Below are 23,599 nucleotides of genomic sequence, written 5' to 3' on the forward strand. Positions count from 1 at the left end.
GTGATTTAGCATAATTGATATCGCGTCTACAAACTTGTTTTAATTGATCATCGGTGGACTGGCCGAAAGGTTGATGAATTATCTCACTCACATGAGCAATTAATCAAGCAAGATTTAATCTTCAAGCTCTCAACGTTGAAAAAAATAGAATAAGGAAGTAACTCAAGCATCGGCTCCGACATGATCATCGCCCTATTTTTGGGATAATAAATGAGTTTAGCTGTTGACCAAAACGGGACGCAGTAAAGTGTTTCAAAATTTAGAAAAGGCTTAAAAAGTAATCAACCGAACAACTCCACCCAAAGTGCGAAAAGCCAGCCAACATCAGGTCGTGGCTGTTGTGCTGTCTTGTCGCATGTCGTAGAACAAATTTCAAAGCTAGCAAGTCGTAGAAAACCATGGTAACATTAAAACACCACTCTTGACAAGATAGCTTAACGGCGCCAAAGTGCAAAATCAAGCTGAGATTCTTCACGAGAGCGTAATCAAAACAATCGTGTCGCTGATCGTTGACCGGGCCAGCATTTTGCGCTGAGTCCTTTGAAAATTTGCCGAACTTTGCGGTTAGAAGATCGTTAACATAACAAACGCGTCAAAACGGGCTGAGAATAAACAGCATCTTCTCTAGCGCCATTTGGATCAACTACTTTGTTGAAAGAATGAGGTGAGGGTTTTTTTGTGAATATTAGAGGTGGAAAAAGAAACAAAGCAATAAAATAAAAAGTTTAAAATTATTAGTTTTTATATGCATTGAGTTCTATTACACCGTTGCACAGTGGTTCAAAAGGCTGTTTTGACGAACTTAATTGATTAGAATTAAAAGTAAGCATTTCCGAGCTTTGACAAGTTCTACAACTTTGTTCAGCGTTGTCATAGCCTACTTTTGGTGAAATTTGTTTTTCAAAACACTCATCACAGCAGGCTATGAAATTTCTTACTTTTTACAGTAAAGAGATAGACTGCCCGTGATCGCATAAATGTCCCATATGCTTTTTCATCGTTTTTGAGTTATTGATGCAGTTTGGTTCAAACTCGTGTGCTCTTCCAGAAAGGCCTAAAACATCCCGTACTTTGTTCTAGAAATCAAGAGGAAATCCAGTTTTTTCGCGAAAATTTAACACGTAGGTATTCTTATCTGTGGGACTACAGTATGGCCCATAAAAAAATGCGACATTGTTATTAGGTGTAAATCGGGACTATTTTTACTATTTATGATGTATGTAGCATGTGTACATGTTAAATAGGTTCAAAACAAACAATCAATGCCTTTAAAACCATTCCCTTAGCATACAATAAGTTACAGCTCATTGAATTTTATAATTTTCCAATTTGCTCTACGCCCAGGCCATATAAAGAAAAACATACTTTTTTCATGTTGGTCGATCTGGATAGCCTATTATGGCATTTTTATGGACTAAAAAGTATACAGCCTTCAAGGTTACTGTTTTTGAGAGTTGTAAGAGTTAGTTCCACCGAATTTTACGCATTCTATTTACCAGTTATAGTAAAATAGTGAACTTTTCAAAAATATCCCGATTCTGAAAATGCATCAATTTTTGGGATTTTTTGGAGTCTGCAATGTTTCAACGAAAAAAACAAATGCTACTAATGATGGTAATTGATACTAACAGATGCTCTGATGTGACTTTTAACAATATAGAGCCGCTGGGCACGCTTTTGAGCCATCGACAACGATTTTAAGTTATTGATTTATTTTGACAGAATCACACAAAATAATAACCAAAATGGCATTTTTCACACAAATTACCAATTTTAACAAAATTAAAAAACTTCGTTGATTGGGCGTATTTAAGAAGGACTTCTAAAGATGCTTTCGGCACATTAATGGATATTTTAAACTGTTTCGTTTTTGAAATATAAATTATTTAATTAGGGTAAATATTGTTCCAAAAATACATTCATAATTGTAGACCGCCTGTACACAGTTTTGGTGAACTGTTAAAAACTATCATGACGATATCTTCAAAACATACTAAACTAACACCATAATACATAAAAAATCAGATTGTTAAATAAATTTAAGAATGGCACCACTTTTTCTGTGAAAAAATGCACATGTCGCATTTTTTTATGGGCCATACTGTAACTTCAAATACATTTTTCTCAGCTTGCTGTTTTTACATATGGGACATTTATGCGAACATGGGCAGTAGAGCATTTTCAATCTATCGTTACCGTTATCGTCATTTCGATAATTCTATCGGCGATAATCTTATCGTCAATTTGATTTTTTTTAAACAACCTAATTCAATCATTTTATGTTATATTTTCAATGCCTTTACTAAGAACATATTTTTTGAAAAAGAAGTAAGTTTCAAAGCATAAATTGTTCAACAATACCGCATTTTTTCGAAAAACAAATAACAGTAGGGGTTTCAAACGAAAATACTAAAAAATTTACAAAATACCGTATTTTTCGAAAATACTCAAATTTTCAAAATGTTATTGAAATTTTAGTTTTCAGCAAAAAAAACTCTAACAAACCGAAAACGCATACAAAGTTTCGCTTCGTTTGATACCCGTATTGCAAATACGGAAAAATACGATATTTTGTTAAAAAATTTGAAAACTAATAAGTTGAAAAAGCGTGCAACATTTTGCTTTGTTTGATATCCATATTACAAGTTTTGAAAATTTTAGTATTTTCGAAAAAATATGGTATTTTTTGAAAATTTCAGTATTTTTCAAAAAAATATGAAAAAGGGATAAAGCATACTAAATTTCGCTTTGTTTGATACCCAAATTTTGAAAATTTTGCTATTTTCGAAAAAATACGGTATTTTGTGATTTTTTTTTGGCAATAAAAAAAAACTTTAATAATTTGTTATCTATATTGAGGTGATCGTTTCTCTTCTAGATTCGATTGCTTAGTAAAGGGAAGGTAGTGTATCGTCACAAACTGGACCTTATCACGACACCTTAGGGAGGCGACCTATGGAATGTTAACATTAACCTTAACATGTTAACATTAAGTTGAGAATGAAATTGCCACTGAATCCGCTTTGTAAATGCCGGCCCCGATACTCTTCAAGGGTGTTCCCCTCAGGAACTGGGAAAGATTTACTTATCTATATTGCAAATCATGAAAATTTGAGTACTTTTGAAAAAATACTGTTACTAAATTTTCAAAAAAATATATTCTGAGTAAAATCATTGAAAATATAACATGATATGGTTGAAATAAGTCGATTTTAGAAAGACTTCGAAAATGAGTTATCGTTCATTATCGCCGATAAGATTATCGTCGATAGAACTACGGAAATGACTATAACGATAACGATAGATTATGATTACGATTACGATAACGATAGCATTATCGTTATCGTTAGACGATAATTTTATCGATTAGCAATCTTGATAAATACGTAGTTTATGATTATTTAGAATATTTTTAACGCTCGAAATGTATGAAAAAATTTCAATTATTTGATACGCATAGTGTAAAAAACTAACATTTTAAGTAATTTTCCGAAAATACGCAGTTTTGTGTTATTTTCGCATTTAAAAGAAGACTATCGAAATTTAGGAAAAATTTCCGATCATTTAATATCTATATTGCAAAAAAAAACTAATCATTCTGACATTCTAGTTCCTTTTTTGAAAATACGTATTTTGTGAAAAATATTTCTATTTTGAATTTTGAAAATAATGTAGTATAACTTTCAAAATGTTAAAAAAATCCCGATTACTTCATACCTACAATGCAATACCAAGAATTTTTAGTTTCTTTTCGAAAATACGCAGTTTTGGGAAAATTTAGAGTATTCTTTCATAATCATGATGATTTGTTAAGCTTTTGTGAACTAGTTCAAGAGTTTTTAATTTTATTTATTTTCATTCAAGAGTTTTATTAAAGTGTTTGGGCAATTAGACTCTTCTGTCAAAAACTATGTTGATTTGGAATGTAATATTACCTCAATTAAAGCTGAAAAAGAGGTGAACTCACACATTTTTAAGGTAAAATACAGAAAATGTGTATTTTTGTGAATACGTACATGACCTATGAGCAATTCTCTGAGATTTCGGTCATTCAATTTTTTTTGTATTTTTTAATCCGGCTGAAACTTTTTTGGTGCCTTCGGAATGCCCAAAGAAGCCATTTTGCATCATTAGTTTGTCCATATAATTTTCCATACAAACTTGGCAGCTGTCCATACAAAAAAGATACGTAAAAATTCAAAAATCTGTATCTTTTGAAGGAATTTTTTGATCGATTTGGTGTCTTCGGCAAAGTTGTAGGTATGGATATGGACTACACTGGAAAAAAATGATACACACTAAAAAAAAATTGGTGATTTTTTATTTAACTTTTTATCACTAAAACTTGATTTGCAAAAAAAACACTTTTTTTTTTTTTTATTGTTTTAAAGGACATCAAATGCCAACTTTTCAGAAATTTCCAGGTTGTGCAAAAAATCATTAAGCGAGTTATGAATTTTAGAATCAATACTGATTTTTTCAAAAAATCGAAATATTGGTCGCAAAAATTGTTCAACTTCATTTTTCGATGTAAAATCAAATTTGCAATCAAAAAGTACTTTAGTGAAATTTTGATAAAGTGCACTGTTTTCAAGTTAAATCCATATTTAGGTGACTTTTTTGAAAAAAGTCGCAGTTTTTCATTTTTTTAAATTAGTGCACATGTTTGCACACTTTGAAAAACAAAATTTTTGAAAAGCTGAGAAAATTCTCTATATTTAACTTCTTCGGACTCTGTTGATTTTTTTTTTTCATTTGATGTCCTTAAAAAATATCAAAAAAAAAAAAATGTGTTTTTTTTGCAAATCAAGTTTTAGTGATAAAAAGTTAAATAAAAAATCATCAAATTTTTTTTAGTGTGTATCATTTTTTTTCCAGTGTAGTCCGTATCCATACCTACAACTTTGCCGAAGACACCAAATCGATCAAAAAATTCCTTCAAAAGATACAGATTTTTGAATTTTCACGTATCATTTTTGTATGGACAGCTGCCAAATTTGTATGGAAAATTATATGGACAAACTAATGATGCAAAATGGCTTCTTTGGGCATACCGAAGGCACCAAAAAAGTTTCAGCCGGATTAAAAAATACAAAAATTAAAATTAAAGAAAAAAGACCGATTCCGTAGAGAACTGCTCCTTTGTAATTTTACTGTATTTTGATAAAATCTTTCAGGCACATCATTTATCCAGTATAGTAAAACATTCTGGATGGTGTAAAATTGAAAGACTCAATAATACCACATAATACATATCATATGATGTAATATAACCTTAATTTAGACTGAAAATGTAACATAACATCGGTTAGGTGGTATATCTGGTAAATTTTACCATTCTTTGAGGTTAAATTACGCATTTTTCTGACCTAAAAATTGTATCTTCTCCCAAGAGTAATATTACCATGTTTTTTTTACTGTGTACGCGAGATATTTGAAATTTTAAATTGCATCTTTTTAAATATAAAATGCCTGTAACTAATACTTCCGAATTAATTTGTTTTGAATGAAAATGTTTGTTTTTTTTCAGATGCACGATGCATGATCATTTCTCTAAAACCTCACCCTGAATTGCAACTTTGGAAAATTGATGTTTGAATGATCGCAGTGCAGAGTTGTAATAAAATTCTTAACTTTGCTAAACCAAACTAAACAAATACCCACTTGGCAGCTTCTTGACCCTTGGTGTATTTACCTAGTTGTTTTACAAAGTAAACACACCAGACATCGCTCAACACATGGAAATTCTCCGCCCTCAGATGGACAGACAGCACTGCAGGGAGATGTTTTGTTTTCCCATACTTGATGTCGTTCTGTAAAGTGCATTTGAATTCGCAGTCAATAATGTGCACAGCCTAATGGAGATCAGTATTTGTTTGAATTCTTGGTTTAATATTTCTGCATAGAAAACACGTTTTTATCTTTTTTGACTTGTTCCAGAATTATTTCCCAAAAAAAAACTTGGAAACATATTTTCAAAGATTCAAGCCTGAAGGGTTAGTAACTTCACGTCAACTTTTATTTGCAATTTAAATTGTTTTCATTCTTTGTACACCAACAAACAATCCCAACCCATTTCATTACCATGTGCCTTACTTTATTCGTCGATCTTGAAACTCCTTTTCAATTCTTCGCGTGATGAATTCGATCTAAACGACTTCGCCAGCCATTCCACGATTTGCGGGATTTTTCTTTCGAGAGGCGGAAACCGATTCCTTCTTCGTGGCCCTTTTCCAGCCAATAATTACAGTGTTTATCGAAAATGGCCACATTCAGCCACGGTGCCATTTACATAACAAGACTCGAGGGCAGCAGAAGATTTGTCTTTGGGGGCAATTTTGAGCCCCCCCTTTTTTTTCGCACGCACAAAACAGGGCCACATTAGTGCGCGAATGTTATTTTTAAATAGGCCCCAAAAGGGGCTTGTTAGAGGGCTCCTTTAAAAGGTGCGTGTTTTCTTCGTGTGCCCCAAGTCTAGACGATTATCCGGCGTTCTTCGTTATGATTCCGTACCAGAGGTTATTTGTTGGATGTCTGACGCAATTCGTTACTTTACCACATAAGAGGAGAACACATGTGGTCTTAAAACGTTAGGGATGCTGGGACTGTTGAAATCCCGAGATGACAAGACTAGTAGCAACCTGTACTGTTACAACGTATTACAACGTAAACAATTACTCGTAAGGTAAAGTGAGCTTTATTTGTAAAGTCACACCTTGCACAGCCGGGTCACACCAGACGGGAAGATAAACAAATTTGCAACACGTTTGTGGATTTAAAGAAATGCGGAAGATAAGCTTTTATTATCCCGTATGCAGTGATGATATCATCTGGAAAGGTCTTTGATCTTTTCGTGAGAACCTGATGGTGGAAGAAACTTTTAATCGGTGCATCTGTTGAGAATGGGAAGCGTTCTTTTATCACGTAATGTCTTGTTACAATAAACAATTCTTTAAAATGTTCTCTTCAATTTCAATCAATTCAACAATTGAAGTGTGAAGCACGAGATTCAAGGTACAAGGGCAGCATTACGTCACTTGTGTGCTATTTTAAAAGACGTCTGCTGTGACAAGATATGATGTATCAGAAGATCGCTTACAAGCGACGATAAGTTTGGTTTAGATTATGTTCAGGAAAAAAAATAAATTCAACATTTTTAGTCGTTTTTATTTTATTTTGAGGCATTTGGTGTAGCAGTTTTGGTTGCCACGGAATCTCAACTTGATCGAAATCGTCTTTCTAGTGGATTTAAAACATTGTCTGTAGCAAGAAGTTTTGAGATCTTCTGAATGTATGTAACCCCTTAAGTGGGGTCCAAACATGATGACTTTGTACGATTTTCTCAAATAAGCACAAATAACAAAAAAACTAAACTTCAAATTTCAAGCCTGATTTTCGAAATTGTCAGGTGAAAAATATCACAAAATGCTTTATACATCATTACAGCTATGCTGCCATCATTAATTGGCAAAATATTGATACATTTTAGAAAACATGTTTTTTCCCCAAAATTTTTCGTCTATGGTTCCTAAATTATTTTTTTTTAATATATTAAAAAGTCGTTATTTGATCAAAAATACATCAATCGATGCCTCTGTGCTGTCTTGTGCTAACTAGATAGGAATCCTAGCAAGCTCAGTACAAGAGAGCAAAGAGACATTTAAATAAGCATTATGCAATGTATACTTAATAGCTTACAATTGATATTTCTCGTGTTTTTTTAAATGAAAATTACAATTTTAGTCGATGATTAATTTTTGCCCTCTTAGTTTTAAAATATTGAAGGGGGGCAAAAACTTGAAATTAAATTTGCAATGGCCTGAGTAATTTTAACAGATTTTAGCTTATTGTGAAGCTAACGAATATTTATAAGTTCAAAATCATACCTGGTTTTTGAAGTTTTTGTTTAAAATAATATTTGTTTCCTTTTTAGACAATTTTCTACTTTCCGTCGGGACCTCGATATACTATAATTTTCCCATACTATTAAGTTGTTTATTTTCTATGATACAATTTCCAAATTCTGAAAATGATTTTATCGATTGAAAACTAATTGTGCTTCCAAACCTTCCCATAAATAAGCGTTATGTTTTAAATTTTGAAATATTCCTTAACGAAGTGTTTTCTTATTGCAAAGAAAACTTGTTTTAAAACTTTTGAATAGAGTCTTCGAAAGTTTTAAAACAAGTTTTACAAGTATTACTCAGGCGCTTGATACTTTTTTTCAAGGATTTCCTTATAAAATGTAAAAAAAACAAATAAATTTTATCAAGAGACTATTATTTTAAATCAATGCATTCTTTCAAAATTTCGAAGAATTACTTTTTGAATTTAGTAATTGATTTTTAATTTGTTTAAAAAATATTTGTTATTAATTTAATCATACTTTTAAAGAATAAAGCACAATTTAAAATCACCAAGAGGTGAAATAGAGCCTTTCTTACATTAAATAATATAGTAAATCGGACAAAAAATCCGAGTGAAAATTTTGGCTATTGCCTCGATCTCGAATGCCTATTTTTATAAATTTCAGCGGTAAATTAAAGATTGCTAGATGATTATAATTAATCAACAAACATAAATATCTAGAGTTTTTTTTAAAAAGGTCCTATAACTATTGTGTTTTATATATGTTTATATGACATTTAAAAAAATGGATATTGGAATCATATTATTAGAAAAATATAATGGGTACTTAGTCTTCAATGCTAGTCTATGATTAGCTTTAAAAAATAAATAAATCGATAGTGCACCTTGTCGATCTATGACAATAAGCCAGAAGATGCTTTCTCACGCGTAGCGTAAAACGCGCTAGCGTAAAAATAAGACGTAAAACAGTAATATGGCTAGGCTATATCTTTGGAAATAAATTTTGGAAAAGCTTCGAATTTGGCCACAAGCAGTTAATGGCGCATATTTTCGAATGTATTATTGTTTGAAATTAAATTCATTGAATTTGAAAGTGTTATCTGTAAAATAGTCCAAAAAATAATTCTAAAAACTAGTATTGACCACTTTTCAAATCAAATCAAACCATCCACATTAACGACCCCCGGGTCTTTTGTGGTCTCTATTGCAAGTTTCTGCTCGAACCTAGGAGTCCGAAGGCTTGAATGGAGAAAGCACCCAAACCTCTTTCTACTCCAAGGAACCTTCCACCCCAGTGTTTGAACTGACGACCTTTGGATTGCGAGTCCAACCGCCGCCAGCGATTCCACCGGAGTAGGCTTGGTTTGGTGTGTTGTTTGTACTTATGGCATGGAGACGACTCCTACACCTGGAATGACTTAACGGCCTAACAACAACCGAGGCCGGGACCGACATTTTACTTCCTCATCCGATGGAAGGTTGGAGCAGATGGGAATCGAACCCAGAATCATCCGCTTACAAAGCGGACAGCGTAACCATTCGGCCACGCACTGCCACCACTTTTGTCGGTCCTAAATTGTGAATCGAAAAAAGAATTATCGTACCTGACCCCACGGCTACACATCAGAAATATAAAAATTGTGAGTTTTACGAGCGGTTTTCCAATGATGGAAGACACACAATTTTAACAGCGGATACAGATATCGCAAAAGTATTTCAGAAAAATCAGGCATTGATTTCCGGGTTTCGGGCCAAAATTCAATCGAAAGAGCGCATCAAAACCTTCAAATAAGTAAAAGGATTTTATTCTGGGATAATTCCCAATCCGTGCACGAATTTTCAAAGATTTGCTGAGTAAAGCGTTTTTCCAAAAGCAAACCTTAAACCTTTCTTTTGTAAGAAAGGCAAAAAACAAAACGTTCAATAAAAAAAATCTGGATTTGAATTGTTATTTGAAGACAATTATCCACGCTCCATATAAAAAAGTTTTTCCATAGAAAGAAGTACATGAGGACCCAAGGGAGGGGGTGAATATTTCCAAAAAAGTGTCCACGTGGTTTATGGTTGGTCCCCGACAGAGAAGTTTTGTAAAAAGATTTTTTTTTCAAATGATGAGAAATATGTGCTAAAGTTTTGGAATCCGAGAATGTTCAATGTGTTCAATGTGTAAGGAAGTACCAGAATAACCCTGAAATCCATCAACTAACTCTGCCCCCTGATCATCAGCAACATAAATGCTTCACTACCACCGAGCGGTAATGGTCCATTGTGTTGCAAAGTAAGACAACAAGAGTAAGACTCCTCTACGCCGAGAAACCTGCTTGGCAGGGCCTTCCTTCTCGCGAGCACTACCTAGTATCAACAAACAACAACATCAAAACAATCCCCCCAACTGCTGACCCTCAAGATCCACCAGAAGACCCTTGGACCCTCTCTCTCTTACCCCGTAACGTTCCGGTGGTGATTGTGATGGTTGTTGTGCTTCAGCATACGCTTCACGGGTCGCACCGCACTCAGGGCAGTGTTGCCAGCTTGACCCTGGGCCGAACCTCCCGCGGGTCTTCCCGGCCGGAATGCCCCGTTATCGTTGACCCGGGTACGGGGCGTCCTGTGGTACCACTGGGGTTGCTGGTGATGGTTCTGCTGCTGGTGGTGGTGGTGACCAACAGTGTTGCCAGCGGCAGCCGAGTTGTGGTGATAATTGTGGGTTGGCTGAGGCTGCTGCGGGTAATGGTTTCCTGTTGCACTGCCTCCACTAATTATCGAGTAACGAGAGGAATTTCTGTGGCCCAAGGATACCGAGTTGAGCCGGTGCTGGTTGTGATGCTTGTGATGCCTATGCACTGCTGCGGGATGCTGACTAACGTTTTCACTGTAATCACTGTCACTGGAATGCTGCTGCTGCTGGTATGCTTGACAAGCAATCGCACTAATCACTACGATCACCCCTAGCTTAAGGAGCACTTTATTCTGCAATTTGCCCATCGTTAACCGCTTTCGACTCGACCGCTCACTTCTTCGGCAGCTGATCCGCTAAATTATTAAACCGGTGGCCCTGGCCTGGAATCACTTTCAAGATCGTCGTATTGACCAACACCTTCTTCGCGCGCAATAAGCACTCAATTAGGGGCACTTCTTCACTTCGATTCAATTGCAAGCCGCAGCACTTCTCGTCGAAAAATCGCGAAAATTATGCAAAGGTCATGCACTGCAAGCAATTTCGAAGAATTCTTCACCGAAACCCGCAATTTTCTCCGGCCAACTCCGGCAAAACGCGGAAGACGCGCGCGTGATTCTAAAAGCAACTTTACGCGCGCGCGCGTTTGTATAGTTCTCGCGTATGGAACTGACGCGCGCACCGAGCTAAACCGACCAGACCGACAGTCTCTGTCTGACTAAAGCCGCGCCGGGTCGTAATCTGAGAATTTAATAATGAATCTGAGCACGGGCGGGGGACTCGGGTTGGGGCTGTGCAACTTTACAGTGTTGTTTCTTTCTTTCTTTCTTTGAGGTTGATGTTGGAGGAGCTGCTGTTGCTGCTGCTGCTGCGTGATTGTTGGTCCCTTTGCGCTAGGGGAGGTGAGCCTGTTGTTGAAAGTGTGGAGAATACTTTGACTAAGATACATGCGTGAAGTTATCCTTTGGAGAGTGGTGTAATGTAACCTCCAGACACTTTTTAAAAGTTTTGAAAATTATTTGTCTTCCTAAAGGGGCCATCCATAATTTGTTTTTTTTTTAATTTAAGCCCCCTTCCCCCTTTTGAAGAATTGTCCGTACAAAAAATCTGTTGTAATGAAGCGTGGACAAACCCCAAACCAACTTACCCATCCCTAAGTGTCCACGTAGTTTATGGTAGCCTCGAAACAGTTTTAGTAGTTCAAAAAACGTGTTCCAGGTAAAACTATTGCAGTGCGATGAATTTTACTGATATCCTAACATAAATTTTCCATTCATTGTCTTATTAATAATATTTTTTGTTGTTTTTTTCTTTGAACATTTAACGGGTCTATCACATCAAAGAAGTAATTGAGCATATTTTTTTTTATTCTGTCAATATTAAAATTTCATGCATTTTTATTTTAAATTCTCATCCGTGAGTGTTTAATTCTGATTGATTGTCTGGGAAAATTCATTAAATAATTTAAATGTGATTTCAAAAAGTGCAAAAATACTATTTGAATTTTTGTGTACGTTCGAAACGAAAAAAAAATGAGCTGCGACTTCATAAAAAAAGGCACAAAGCTCACAAAAAAATTGATTATGAAGGTTTAGATCAAAAATTTTGGGGGCCTTCCTTATGACCAAAAATGCCACTTTGTGTCGTTGGTTTGGCTATACAAAGGTCTATACAATTTTGGCAGCTGTCCATAAAAAATGGTACGTAAATATTTGAAAATCTGTTTCTTTTGAAAGAATTTTCTGATTGATTTGTTGTCTTGGGCAATGTTATGGTTGATTTTTTTTTGTTTTTTTGTTAATTTCTAAATTATAGTTTTTTTTTTTACGAAAAATTAGTTTCCCAAAATGTGTTATGTTTATTAACTTTTAAAATCTTTCGATATGTATGTTCCCGGGCAGACGGTAATAACAAAATACATGCCATTTCAATAACAAATACTGTTAAAATAACAGAAAGTGTTATGGAATCTTCTTGAAAAATCCATTTTTGCATAAGGGTTTAATAACAGTTTATGTTATCATAATAACATTTGTTATTGGTCTGATATTGGTTGAAAGCCAAAACAACTTTGGAATAACATTTTTTGTTATGAAAGAATACCTTCAACTGTTATTGGGATAATCGGATTAGTTGTTAAAATAACAACAAGTAATAACAAAGATTTGTTCGAAGAATAACTTTCAATTCAATTCAATTCAGTTTTTATTAAGTAGATAATCAATTCACAATGTGTTTAACTATTAAGCATAATAGAGTTTTGGAGGTCCTTTCAGCTATGTGTTAATATAATTTGTCTAGTGACACAATTGTACATTACTAAAGGGATAATCAAAAGTAGGAAAAAGTTCTTTAAAAAAACCTACACAATACGAAGAATAACTAAAAATGTTATAAGTCTGTTATTATAATAACAATCCAATAACAAAAAATTCATAACGACGAATAACAAATCTTGTTATAAATAACATAAAATGTTATTGGCCTAGTAATTTCAAATATCAAAAATTGTTATTCCCAAAGTATTTCCGTCTGCTCGGGTTTAAATTGCAAATCAAAAATAAAGGATTTGCAATCGAAAAAGACCTTACAATCATTTTGTTTATGCATTATTTAGAAGTTTTAGCAATTTTAAGGCTTATTTATGGTAAAATATTAATATTTTCATTCAAAAAAATAGTGTCAATAAATAGTGATAATTTTACATAGAAACCCAAAATATGACCAAAAATCGATTTTTTGATACTTTGGCTCAATTCTGAGGGCAGATTCAGATTCAGCGGGAAAAATATACACCTTTCCCTTGAAAATTAGACATTTTCAAATGAAGATATCTCGAGTTTGAAGAAAAATATCTCTTGGATTTTTTCAGCGTTTTAGTGCTAAAATTTGGCCTGCGCCTTTTCGAGATATTTGAGTTTTAAATTTTCATCTCTTTTACCATAAAATGGCTGTAACTTTTGACCCTTAAGTCCAAATTGACTTGTCAGATAATAAAAATGTTCGTTTTCAGAGCTCTAAAAGTGTCTCTAATAACACTTTTCTCTAAAACTTAACCCTGAATTGCTATGTTCAAAAAACTGATTTTTGAAGGTTTGCTCAGATGCTTTCTCTAAATTTCGTCGTAGAAGGCGTAGATTGCTAGATAAAATTTTGTTGTCTTCGACAAAGTTGCTTGGATTGACGAGCCCAACAACTTTTTAGACGGTAAAAAAATCCCAAAAATATTAATGAAAAGTTAGATCTTCAATTTCCTTTTCTATTGGCAACAACTCTTCTGAAGACACCAAAACTCCAAAACTTCACCATTTTCCGGAAATCCATTTTCCACTTAATTTTGCGTTCTGGACCACTGTGCAATGTTCTACAAAGTTGTAGAGAAGACACCCACATTGACAGGGCAGCCTGCCGGCGGTTCGCTGGCGGACCGCCAAACCGCTCTGGCGATCCGCCAGCGTTTGATTTGGCGGACCACGGGCGACCCGCTGGCGGATAAAATTTGCAACAATTTGGCGCACGATCAGTTTTTTTTATCGTGACGTTGGTCCGCCAGCGTCTCGCCCCGGGGTCGCCCAGGTTTGCCTTGAAATGTTTCACCCGCCGTTCATCCGCCCCACATACGCCGTTTTTGTATGGTTCAACCGCCCCTATAGGATGGTCCGCCAACGGGTCGCCCTCGATACGCCTCCCATAGAAAGTTCATCCGCCCAAAACGCCCCAACCGCCTTGGCTCGCCCTTGATGCGCCTTTCATCTAAGGTTCAGCCACCCCTGTAGGTTGGTTCGCCAGCGGGTCGCCCTTAATACGCCCCCCATATAAAGTTCATCCGCCCAAAACGCCCCAACCGCCTTGGCCCACCCTCGATTCGCCTTTCATACATATTTCATCCGCCCAAGCAGAATACCCGTTCAGGTTCCTTCAGGATTCTGATAGTGTTTTTTCAAGTTCATCTAAAACTGAAAAAAAAACACAAAGTGCCTTATATAGAAATGCAGATCTTTGTAGATTCATGTGTGCTGAAATTTAGAAATAAAACAAAAATATGAAAAAAAAACATAATTTTCAACATAATTTTGTTCTCAATAAATCTTACGTGCGTTGTTAGTTCACTGAGGTGAAATGATGAAAAAAATAAAGAAACAAAATAATATATTGATAAGCAAACTTGTTGCGAAGATTTTCCATTTCCTGCAAATAAAAACAATTCTTTAACTAATTCTTAAAAACTAAATTATTTAAAATGTTCATGTATTATTGGTAATTACATATAAACAGGCAACGTATTGAATGTTAACAATTCATACTCTAATCTAATCAAACACAAGCGCAGCTAATCCGAAGAAAGTATCCTAGTAGATTACACCCCATGTTCTTACTTGTCATTCAATTTGATCAGATATTGTATGGGGAAATGGTAGATATGAATATAAACATAAATCAGTGAAAAGATAAATACAAATAAGCAGTAATTTTAAAGATGATTCCGGGAAGCTGCAAAACAAACAACTATAATTAAAAAGACAAATGCTCCAGATGGTTCCATTGCTGAAAGAAAAGGAATAGGATAAGGAAGGATATAAACATTTAAATAAATCATCTAGTGAATAGATAAATGTAGGCATTAAAATTGAAGAAGATTTCCGGAAGCTGGAAGAAAGATAATTATATTTTAAAGTAAAATTCTTCAGATGGCTCCATTGCTATTTCAGTAACTGTCGTTAGTTCATGAAATTTGATCATATATGGTATGGAGGAATGGTAGAAAAAAGGACAAGGAATAGGAATGATATAAACATTCAAATAAATCAAATGAAGAATAGATAAATACATATAAGCAGTTCATTTATAAATGATCCAGGAAGCTGTAAAAAAAATTAAACACAATTTTAAATGATATTGTTGCCGCTGAACTGATAATTGAAAATAATTGAAATTACTTCCTACCCACGTCCTGCATCATGCACACCTAAAAAACGTCAAACAAAAGAAAGACAAAAATCGCTGCTGCACCACTAATTGCCTCCACTGCTGGCACTGAACCCGCAACTTATGGAGTGTTAACATTCACACAAAAAAACATTAACATTAATTGAGTAAACATTGGCACAAAATCCGGTTTGTAAAGGCCACCTCGATACCCTTCAAGAGGTTTCCCTGGGAAAGATATACTTTTTACCAAAATGTACACCAAATTTCCATACAAACATACAAAAAAGAACAAATCAAATCATAACAACAATGAAACATATCAAATTCTAAGTATTCCAAATGATTGCACATCTGCCAACAACATTTATAAGGGGTGTCACATAAATTACACCAACAATAACGATTCTTGCAAAACAACCTTCAATCACTATTTCAAACGCACTTTCAACTGTTTGTTTACATAAGTAAACAATCTAAACAACACAACACTTCTCCCAACACAAACTTAACAACGAAAATCAGCAGCCGCCGATTAAATAACAACACCCACCGAAGCTCGTTGAAAACTGACTGAAATGTCAAATTCGAGATAAATTCCTTCAGATGCAAACCGCCACGGCAATCAGCCTTTGGCTCGCCGCGGCGATTGAGGGCCGAACGATATTGAAACATTTCAGCGATCAGTTTGAACCGCCCAGGCGATGCGCCCATGGCACGCCAAGGCGGATGGAGGGCGGACGAAATTGAAAAATTTCAAATGTCAAATTTCAACCGCCCAGGCGGCTCGCCCTCGGCCCGCCAGGGCGGTTCTAGGGCGGACCACACGATCAGTAACGGCCGCCGATGCGTAACGTCCGCACTGAGTAAATGTGGGCAGTAGTAGAGATTTGTATATAGAAACATGAGGGGTTTGTATGTATGAGATCGAAGTAAGCTACGCTCGAAGAAGGACGTCAAAGATTTTCGCTGTCGTTTTTTTTCCTTGAATATTTGTTCCAAAATTGTGATTCCGGCAGATTCCGGTGATTCCGGTACTGGTGTTGGTTGCTGTGGAAGTGCCCCGGTAGTGGTTCATTTAATAAGAATATTTGAATGTTCGAATTCAAAAGTGAAAGTGTAGAGAGGAACGGCTCACGGCGGTACAGTGTACATGCCAAGAACCTGCGCAGCTGTTTTACAATTGGCAGAGGAACCACGGAACCATTCAACGGGAAAACCTTCAAAGTCATCACTCAAGATCTGAAGAACTTGTGACAGCTTCAAAATTTGGTGTTCCTTTCTGGTTTTCATCACGGTCAGCATTCCCCAGCAGCAACAGTAACAGAAAATGGACGTCGCGGTTCAATTCCAAGAAGCTGGAACTTGACATCATTGGAAACCTGAAGTTTGAAGGCTGGATTGGATCAAGATTTGATGTTTTCTTATTTGGTGAGCCCGTTCTTTTTTTTTAAAAAAACTCTCACTTATTCTATCATACTCACAAAACAATCAAGACAACTGAGCAGTTCTCTAGGATTTCGGTCATTCGATTTTTTTTGTATTTTTTAATCCGACTGAAACTTTTTTGGTGCCTTCGGTATGCCCAAAGAAGCCATTTTGCATCATTAGTTTGTCCATATAATTTTCCATACAAATTTGGCAGCTGTCCATACAAAAATGATGTATGAAAATTCTAAAATCTGTATCTTTTGAAGGAATTTTTTGATCGATTTGGTGTCTTCGGCAAAGTTGTAGGTATGGATACGGACTACACAGGAAAAAAATAATACACGGTAAAAAAAATTGGTGATTTTTTTATTTAACTTTTTATCACTAAAACTTGATTTACAAAAAAACACAATTTTTAATTTTTTTTATTTTTTGATATGTTTTAGAGGACATAAAATGCCAACTTTTCAGAAATTTCCAGGTTGTGCAAAAAATCATTGACCGAGTTATGAATTTTTTAATCAAAACTATTGTTTTCAAAAAATCGAAATTTTGGTCGCAAAAATTTTTCAACTTCATTTTTCGATGTAAAATTGAATTTGAAATCAAAAAGTACTTTAGTGAAATTTTGATAAAGTGCACTGTTTTAAAGTAAAATCCATATTTAAGTGACTTTTTTGAAAATAGTCGCAGTTTTTCATTTTTTTAAATTAGTGCACATGTTTGCCCACTTTTGAAAAAAATATTTTTGAAAAGCTGAGAAAATTCTCTATATTTTGCTTCTTCGGACTTTGTTGATACGACCTTTAGTTGCTGAGATATTGCAATGCAAAGGTTTAAAAACAGGAAAATTGATGTTTTCTAAGTCTCACCCAAACAGCCCACCATTTTTCAATGTCGATATCTCAGCAACTAATGGTCCGATTTTCAATGTTAAAATATGAAACATTTGTGAAATTTTCCGATCTTTTCGAAAACAATATTTTCAAAATTTTCAAATCAAGACTAACATTTCAAAAAGGCCAAACATTCAATATTACGCCCTTTTAAAATGTTAGTCTTGATTTGAAAATTTTGAAAATATTGTTTTCGAAAAGATCGGAAAATTTCACAAATGTTTCATATTTTAACATTGAAAATCGGACCATTAGTTGCTGAGATATCGACATTGAAAAATGGTGGGCTGTTTGGGTGAGACTTAGAAAACATGAATTTTCCTGTTTTTTAACCTTTGCATTGCAATATCTCAGCAACTAAAGGTCGTATCAACAAAGTCCGAAGAAGCAAAATATGGAGAATTTTCTCAGCCTTTCAAAAATATTTTTTGAATGTGCACTAATTTAAAAAAAAAGAAAAACTGCGACTATTTTGAAAAAGTTACATAAAAATGGCTATAACTTGAAAACGGTGCACTTCATCAAAATTTCACTAAAGTACTTTTTGATTTCAAATTCAATTTTACATCGAAAAATGAAGTTGAAAAATTTTTGCGACCAAAATTTCGATTTTTTGAAAAAAATAGTTTTGATTAAAAAATTCATAACTCGGTCAATGATTTTTTGCACAACCTGGAAATTTCTGAAAAGTTGGCATTTTATGTCCTCTAAAACATATCAAAAAATAAAAAAAAATAAAAATAGTGTTTTTTTGCAAATCAAGTTTTAGTGATAAAAAGTTAAATAAAAAAATCACCAATTTTTTTTTACCGTGTATTATTTTTTTCCAGTGTAGTCCGTATCTATACCTACAACTTTGCCGAAGACACCAAATCGATCAAAAAATTCCTTCAAAAGATACAGATTTTTGAATTTTCATACATCATTTTTGTATGGACAGCTGCCAAATTTGTTAGAAAATTATATGGACAAACTAATGATGCAAAATGGCTTCTTTGGGCATACCGAAGGCACCAAAAAAGTTTCATTCGGATAAAAAAATACAAAAATTAAATTTGAAGAAAAAAGACCGATTTCGTAGAGAATTGCTCAACTACGCCAACCTTATTATATACGCGGTAGGGTGTTCCCTCGGTCGTTCGCTGTGAGTTGTGGATTGCCTGCTTCTCTAATGAAGGTTCGACTGGGGGGGGCATGCTTATTAATTTCTCGTCGCTCCATACCCTCAGTGACGTGATGGGAGCAAGGGCGTCTATGCGAAGTGTCCCTACACCCGCTACAAATTTCCGGCGCTTGGGGAGGGAAGCGGAAAACCATTTTGATCTATGCGCCGGTATTTGTAGCATTAAAATTCGTGCAAAAAAACTTATGCACGTGGGTGTACAGATTACGGAGTAAAAGATGATCGAATTGTTCACCTAGCGCTCACATGTGTACATGGTATGGGGATCATACATACATACATACATAGAAACATGAGGGGTTTGTATGTATTCTTCACAAGCTATCAGAATTTTACAAAATAGTTTTTTTTTAAAGTGATGATGTTGACCATTTTTGACCAGTTTTTCGAAGTTTCAACCCCTTAAACTAAACGAAATCCTTCACGAAATTGAATGCCAAATTTTCATAAACGCACTCATAAAAATGCCACTCAAAAGACTGTGGTAGAAAAGTATTCACCGCGATCAATTTTTCTCAGTTCGACGCCAACGAATTATTTTATGCAGTTCAAAATGTGCATAAGTTAGAGTGACTTGAAGGTAATCCTAAAAAATATCTAATATTTTTTGTTTAAAACAAGCCTGTTTAAAGAAAAACAAAAATGTGTAAATAAAGTGTGCAGCGTATTATCTGTATTACCTCTGACTGTTGAGTAGGGTGACAAGAAAAATTGAAAATTTCGGAAAATCGCAAGAGATACCCCCTGGATCGATTCTTTAGGCAAAAACAAGTAACTGTGCCAATTTTGAGCCAAATCGGTTAAGGCTAAGGGGTCGCTTTTCATCGTTGAAGTTTATATGGGGAAAATCGCAAAAATGTATGGGGAAAAACATCGCTTCAGGATTTTTGCAGCAGGTGGCGCAGGTCTCGCCCAAAATTGTCCAAGTGTGAGATTCTTGTAGGAAATTTAATTACCTACTACTTTGTAGAAGGGTGCAAGACGATCCGAGTAAAAAGAGGTTTCTCTGTATGTTTTAATTTTCGCTGGGCCTTAAAAGCCTTATGTCATTGCACAAAATGTGCCATTTCCACATCCAAAATTGAAAAATCACCAGTTTAAAAAAATGCTTGAAATCGATCAGTATATTTAATATTAAATTATAAACATCCCAAATACTCAAACAATAGGACACACTACCTTTGACATCGCAGAGCATTCTCTTTACAACTGGTACTGCTGCTCTTTGGTGTGGGTATCTCTTTGTGAGTTTTTTCTTCTCAAGAGATGTTGCAAAACTTGGGCAAAAAGTTTCATTGAGGTAGGAGGATCCTTGTTCAAAACATTGTGATCCATACAGAACATGTTTTGAATTATGCCGATCTATTATTCAGATGAACAGCTCATTTTGTACATTTTACGTTTAATATTAAAATCTTTAGCTTTCTTGTTTAACATATTTTATAAATCTTTAATTCTGTGTCATGAGATAGCACATAAGTAACGCTGTGTTGCCCATATTTTTTTACAATCGAGTTATTTTTATTTATAAACAGGATAATTGATTTTAAATAAATTAAATTTGCACCAAAACATGGCACCTTACAGCATCTTACCAAGCACCAAGTACACCCTCGTGGGATACACTATCAGTGCATGTCTATCTGGAAAACGCCTCGCGCGCGCTCAACAAGCTTCAAGCGACACACTACTTTTTATTTCTACATTAATAATGCAGTGGCGGCGGCGCCCTGATTGCCTAATAACATTAATTTACGACACCCATGATCAGGTGTTACCACCGAGAGAGCGATCAGGTTCGATCGCGCGCCCAGCAAGTTATTCTTAATCAGCTAATGGTCCTGTTACACCATGTATAGTAGCTTGTAAAATGCGTGTTTCCTGTTGCAGCCCGGGACACAATGTTATCAACGGTGATTGTAGAGGTAGGTACCACTTTCACCTCGGAGCTAAGTGTACACCCGTTGAGGTACTTCAAAGTTGTTCAAAGTGCCCTGGAAGTGACGTGTGCGAGTGAGCTATTTGTACTTTCAATTTGATAGCTTGAGGAGTGCTTCGTTGACGTTTTGATATCTTGCCACACGAGAATACTCTGTATGTCGAGTTATTGCATATTAGTTTTTGTCTCGAGTATAAATACTCGTATTTGCCAAAGTTTACATAAAAATCTGAATTGCGACTTCCAAACGGCTTCTAACTACAATAAAAGCGTCAACCAAAACCAAAACCAAAACCAAAACCAAAACCAAAACCAAAACCAAAACCAAAACCAAAACCAAAACCAAAACCAAAACCAAAACCAAAACCAAAACCAAAACCAAAACCAAAACCAAAACCAAAACCAAAACCAAAACCAAAACCAAAACCAAAACCAAAACCAAAACCAAAACCAAAACCAAAACCAAAACCAAAACCAAAACCAAAACCAAAACCAAAACCAAAACCAAAACCAAAACCAAAACCAAAACCAAAACCAAAACCAAAACCAAAACCAAAACCAAAACCAAAACCAAAACCAAAACCAAAACCAAAACCAAAACCAAAACCAAAACCAAAACCAAAACCAAAACCAAAACCAAAACCAAAACCAAAACCAAAACCAAAACCAAAACCAAAACCAAAACCAAAACCAAAACCAAAACCAAAACCAAAACCAAAACCAAAACCAAAACCAAAACCAAAACCAAAACCAAAACCAAAACCAAAACCAAAACCAAAACCAAAACCAAAACCAAAACCAAAACCAAAACCAAAACCAAAACCAAAACCAAAACCAAAACCAAAACCAAAACCAAAACCAAAACCAAAACCAAAACCAAAACCAAAACCAAAACCAAAACCAAAACCAAAACACTACATTTAGCCCAAAACCAAAACCAAAACCAAAACACTAAATTTAGCCCAAAACCACTTGCGACAAGATAGCACGATCACGACGATAAATGAAATCGACGTTTATGCGCCAAAATACCACGATCACGACGCCTTTATTGACATGTGCTGCTAACGATGCCGTCGCTAAGACAAGACCCTTCACGCGATCGATCACGACGAGTGAGCGCTGCTCTTAAAACATTTTCAAGGCCCTTCGGTCTCGAAATGATTGATCGCGTCTCGTGTGGAGTACTGCTCTAAACAAACTGAAGAATGTTGCAGAAGAAAACGGCTTCACGCGCACTTCCTAGACGCCACTCGAGGCAGCAGAGTGCTTCCTGAGTCCCTCTCCGTCCAAAAGAGGATGGCTGGAGATCAAAACACAGTCATCGACGATTAAAATCGCGTTGAGAATGACGATTCTCTTATACGGCCAATTGCAGCTGATCAATATGTTTTCGGATGAAGTTCCAATGTTGTTTTATGCTGTCGGCGAGAAGTCCGAGAAACCTGTTTTTGGCATTCATTGGTATCTTCCGTGCTCCACACAGAATTGGCTCGAGGGCTGGTCGGAAAGCACTTGCCAGCAGTTTGGTATTGGAAGAAGCTGGGGGAGTTCCGACGAGGCAAGGCAAGGGAAGGCCCGATCAGGAGCTGACGGCTGTTATCAAATTATTTTCAATCGAATTATTTCCATAGAAGGAAGCGACCACCACGTCTTGGCTCGACCAGGTCATCGTGGTGTACGGTGGTGACCCTTGGCTATCAGTGTGCTTAATTTTTAATTTGTTTGAACTTTGGCAATGTTTCTACAACTTTCATTTTTCATCCTTTTCAAAATCAGATTTTTTTTATCAAAATGGACGACCTCTATTCAAGGGTCTTCGAGCCACCCCTTGGACCATTATTCTCACTGGCAGAGGATGGGATAGATATTTCTTGTTTCTTCCGGGCTGGCTGGCTAGCCGGGGTTCTCGGTCGCACTTTTAGGCTATCAAGTTTAATTAAATATGAGAGCAGCCCGAGCAGCAGCAGCAGGTTCTAGTTTCTCGCGCTAAGGCGCTGAGCATTCCCGACAGCGCGTTGATAATTATAATGGTTTGCGCCAGCAGTTTGGGGCGTTGATTTTTTGTTGCCAGATAGTGGCCTGCAAACAGCAAACTAGTTATGATTGGCCGCTACTTCTAATAGATATTGTTGAAATGTTAATATAATCAGTAATTCAATCATGAATGACATATTTGTTTGGACCAAATATGGAGGATCTAACAAGAGGATCTTAAATCGTCGTAATCGTGCTATCTTCTCGTACGTCGTTTATGGACGATCCGAGAAAAACGCGTGTTAAGTTTTGATCATGAATAAACAAAAAATAGAGTACGTAATGTAAACAACAACATACCTACAAGTTTTGTTTGGCTGACTGTTCTGTGCATTGTCTCGAAATTTGGTTGAATTGGTTTTACGAAGTCGGCGTCGCCAAGTTAACAGTAGACTTGCATTAAGGTATGTAGATTACATAAGGTAATGCAGGATTACCTGTCTGTCAAAATAGTTAGCACGAAACCCGGATTTTATATGGAGATTTTCAGAAAAGTGAAATTTTGGCCATTTTCCGAGGAAATTTTACCAGATTTTTTTTCTGTAGTGTTGTTAAGAATTTCAAACTGAAATTGCTTGTTCCATAAGTGTGGGATATTATTGTACCTCTCATAGTTTTTTTTTGTTGAGTCTTGATACCAC

At 35.5% G+C, this 23,599-nt stretch overlaps 2 protein-coding genes across 2 annotated transcripts in view; one reads left to right on the forward strand and one right to left on the reverse strand.

The window, feature by feature from the left end:
• The window catches only part of LOC120428564 (uncharacterized), a 53,849-nt gene extending 42,585 nt beyond the window's left edge, over positions 1-11,264 (reverse strand). The window contains exon 1 of the mRNA XM_039593592.2: positions 10,313-11,264. Coding sequence (XP_039449526.1) covers positions 10,313-10,854 — 542 coding nt within the window. The 5' untranslated portion in view covers positions 10,855-11,264. The remainder of the gene's footprint in view (positions 1-10,312) is intronic.
• LOC120428565 (G-protein coupled receptor 52) overlaps positions 1-23,599 on the forward strand; it is a 103,087-nt gene that overhangs the window by 13,506 nt on the left and 65,982 nt on the right. The gene's annotated exons all lie outside the window — the stretch shown is intronic.

The sequence above is a fragment of the Culex pipiens genome, chromosome 3, assembly GCF_016801865.2.
Source record: "Culex pipiens pallens isolate TS chromosome 3, TS_CPP_V2, whole genome shotgun sequence".
NCBI classification, from domain to species: domain Eukaryota; kingdom Metazoa; phylum Arthropoda; class Insecta; order Diptera; family Culicidae; genus Culex; species Culex pipiens.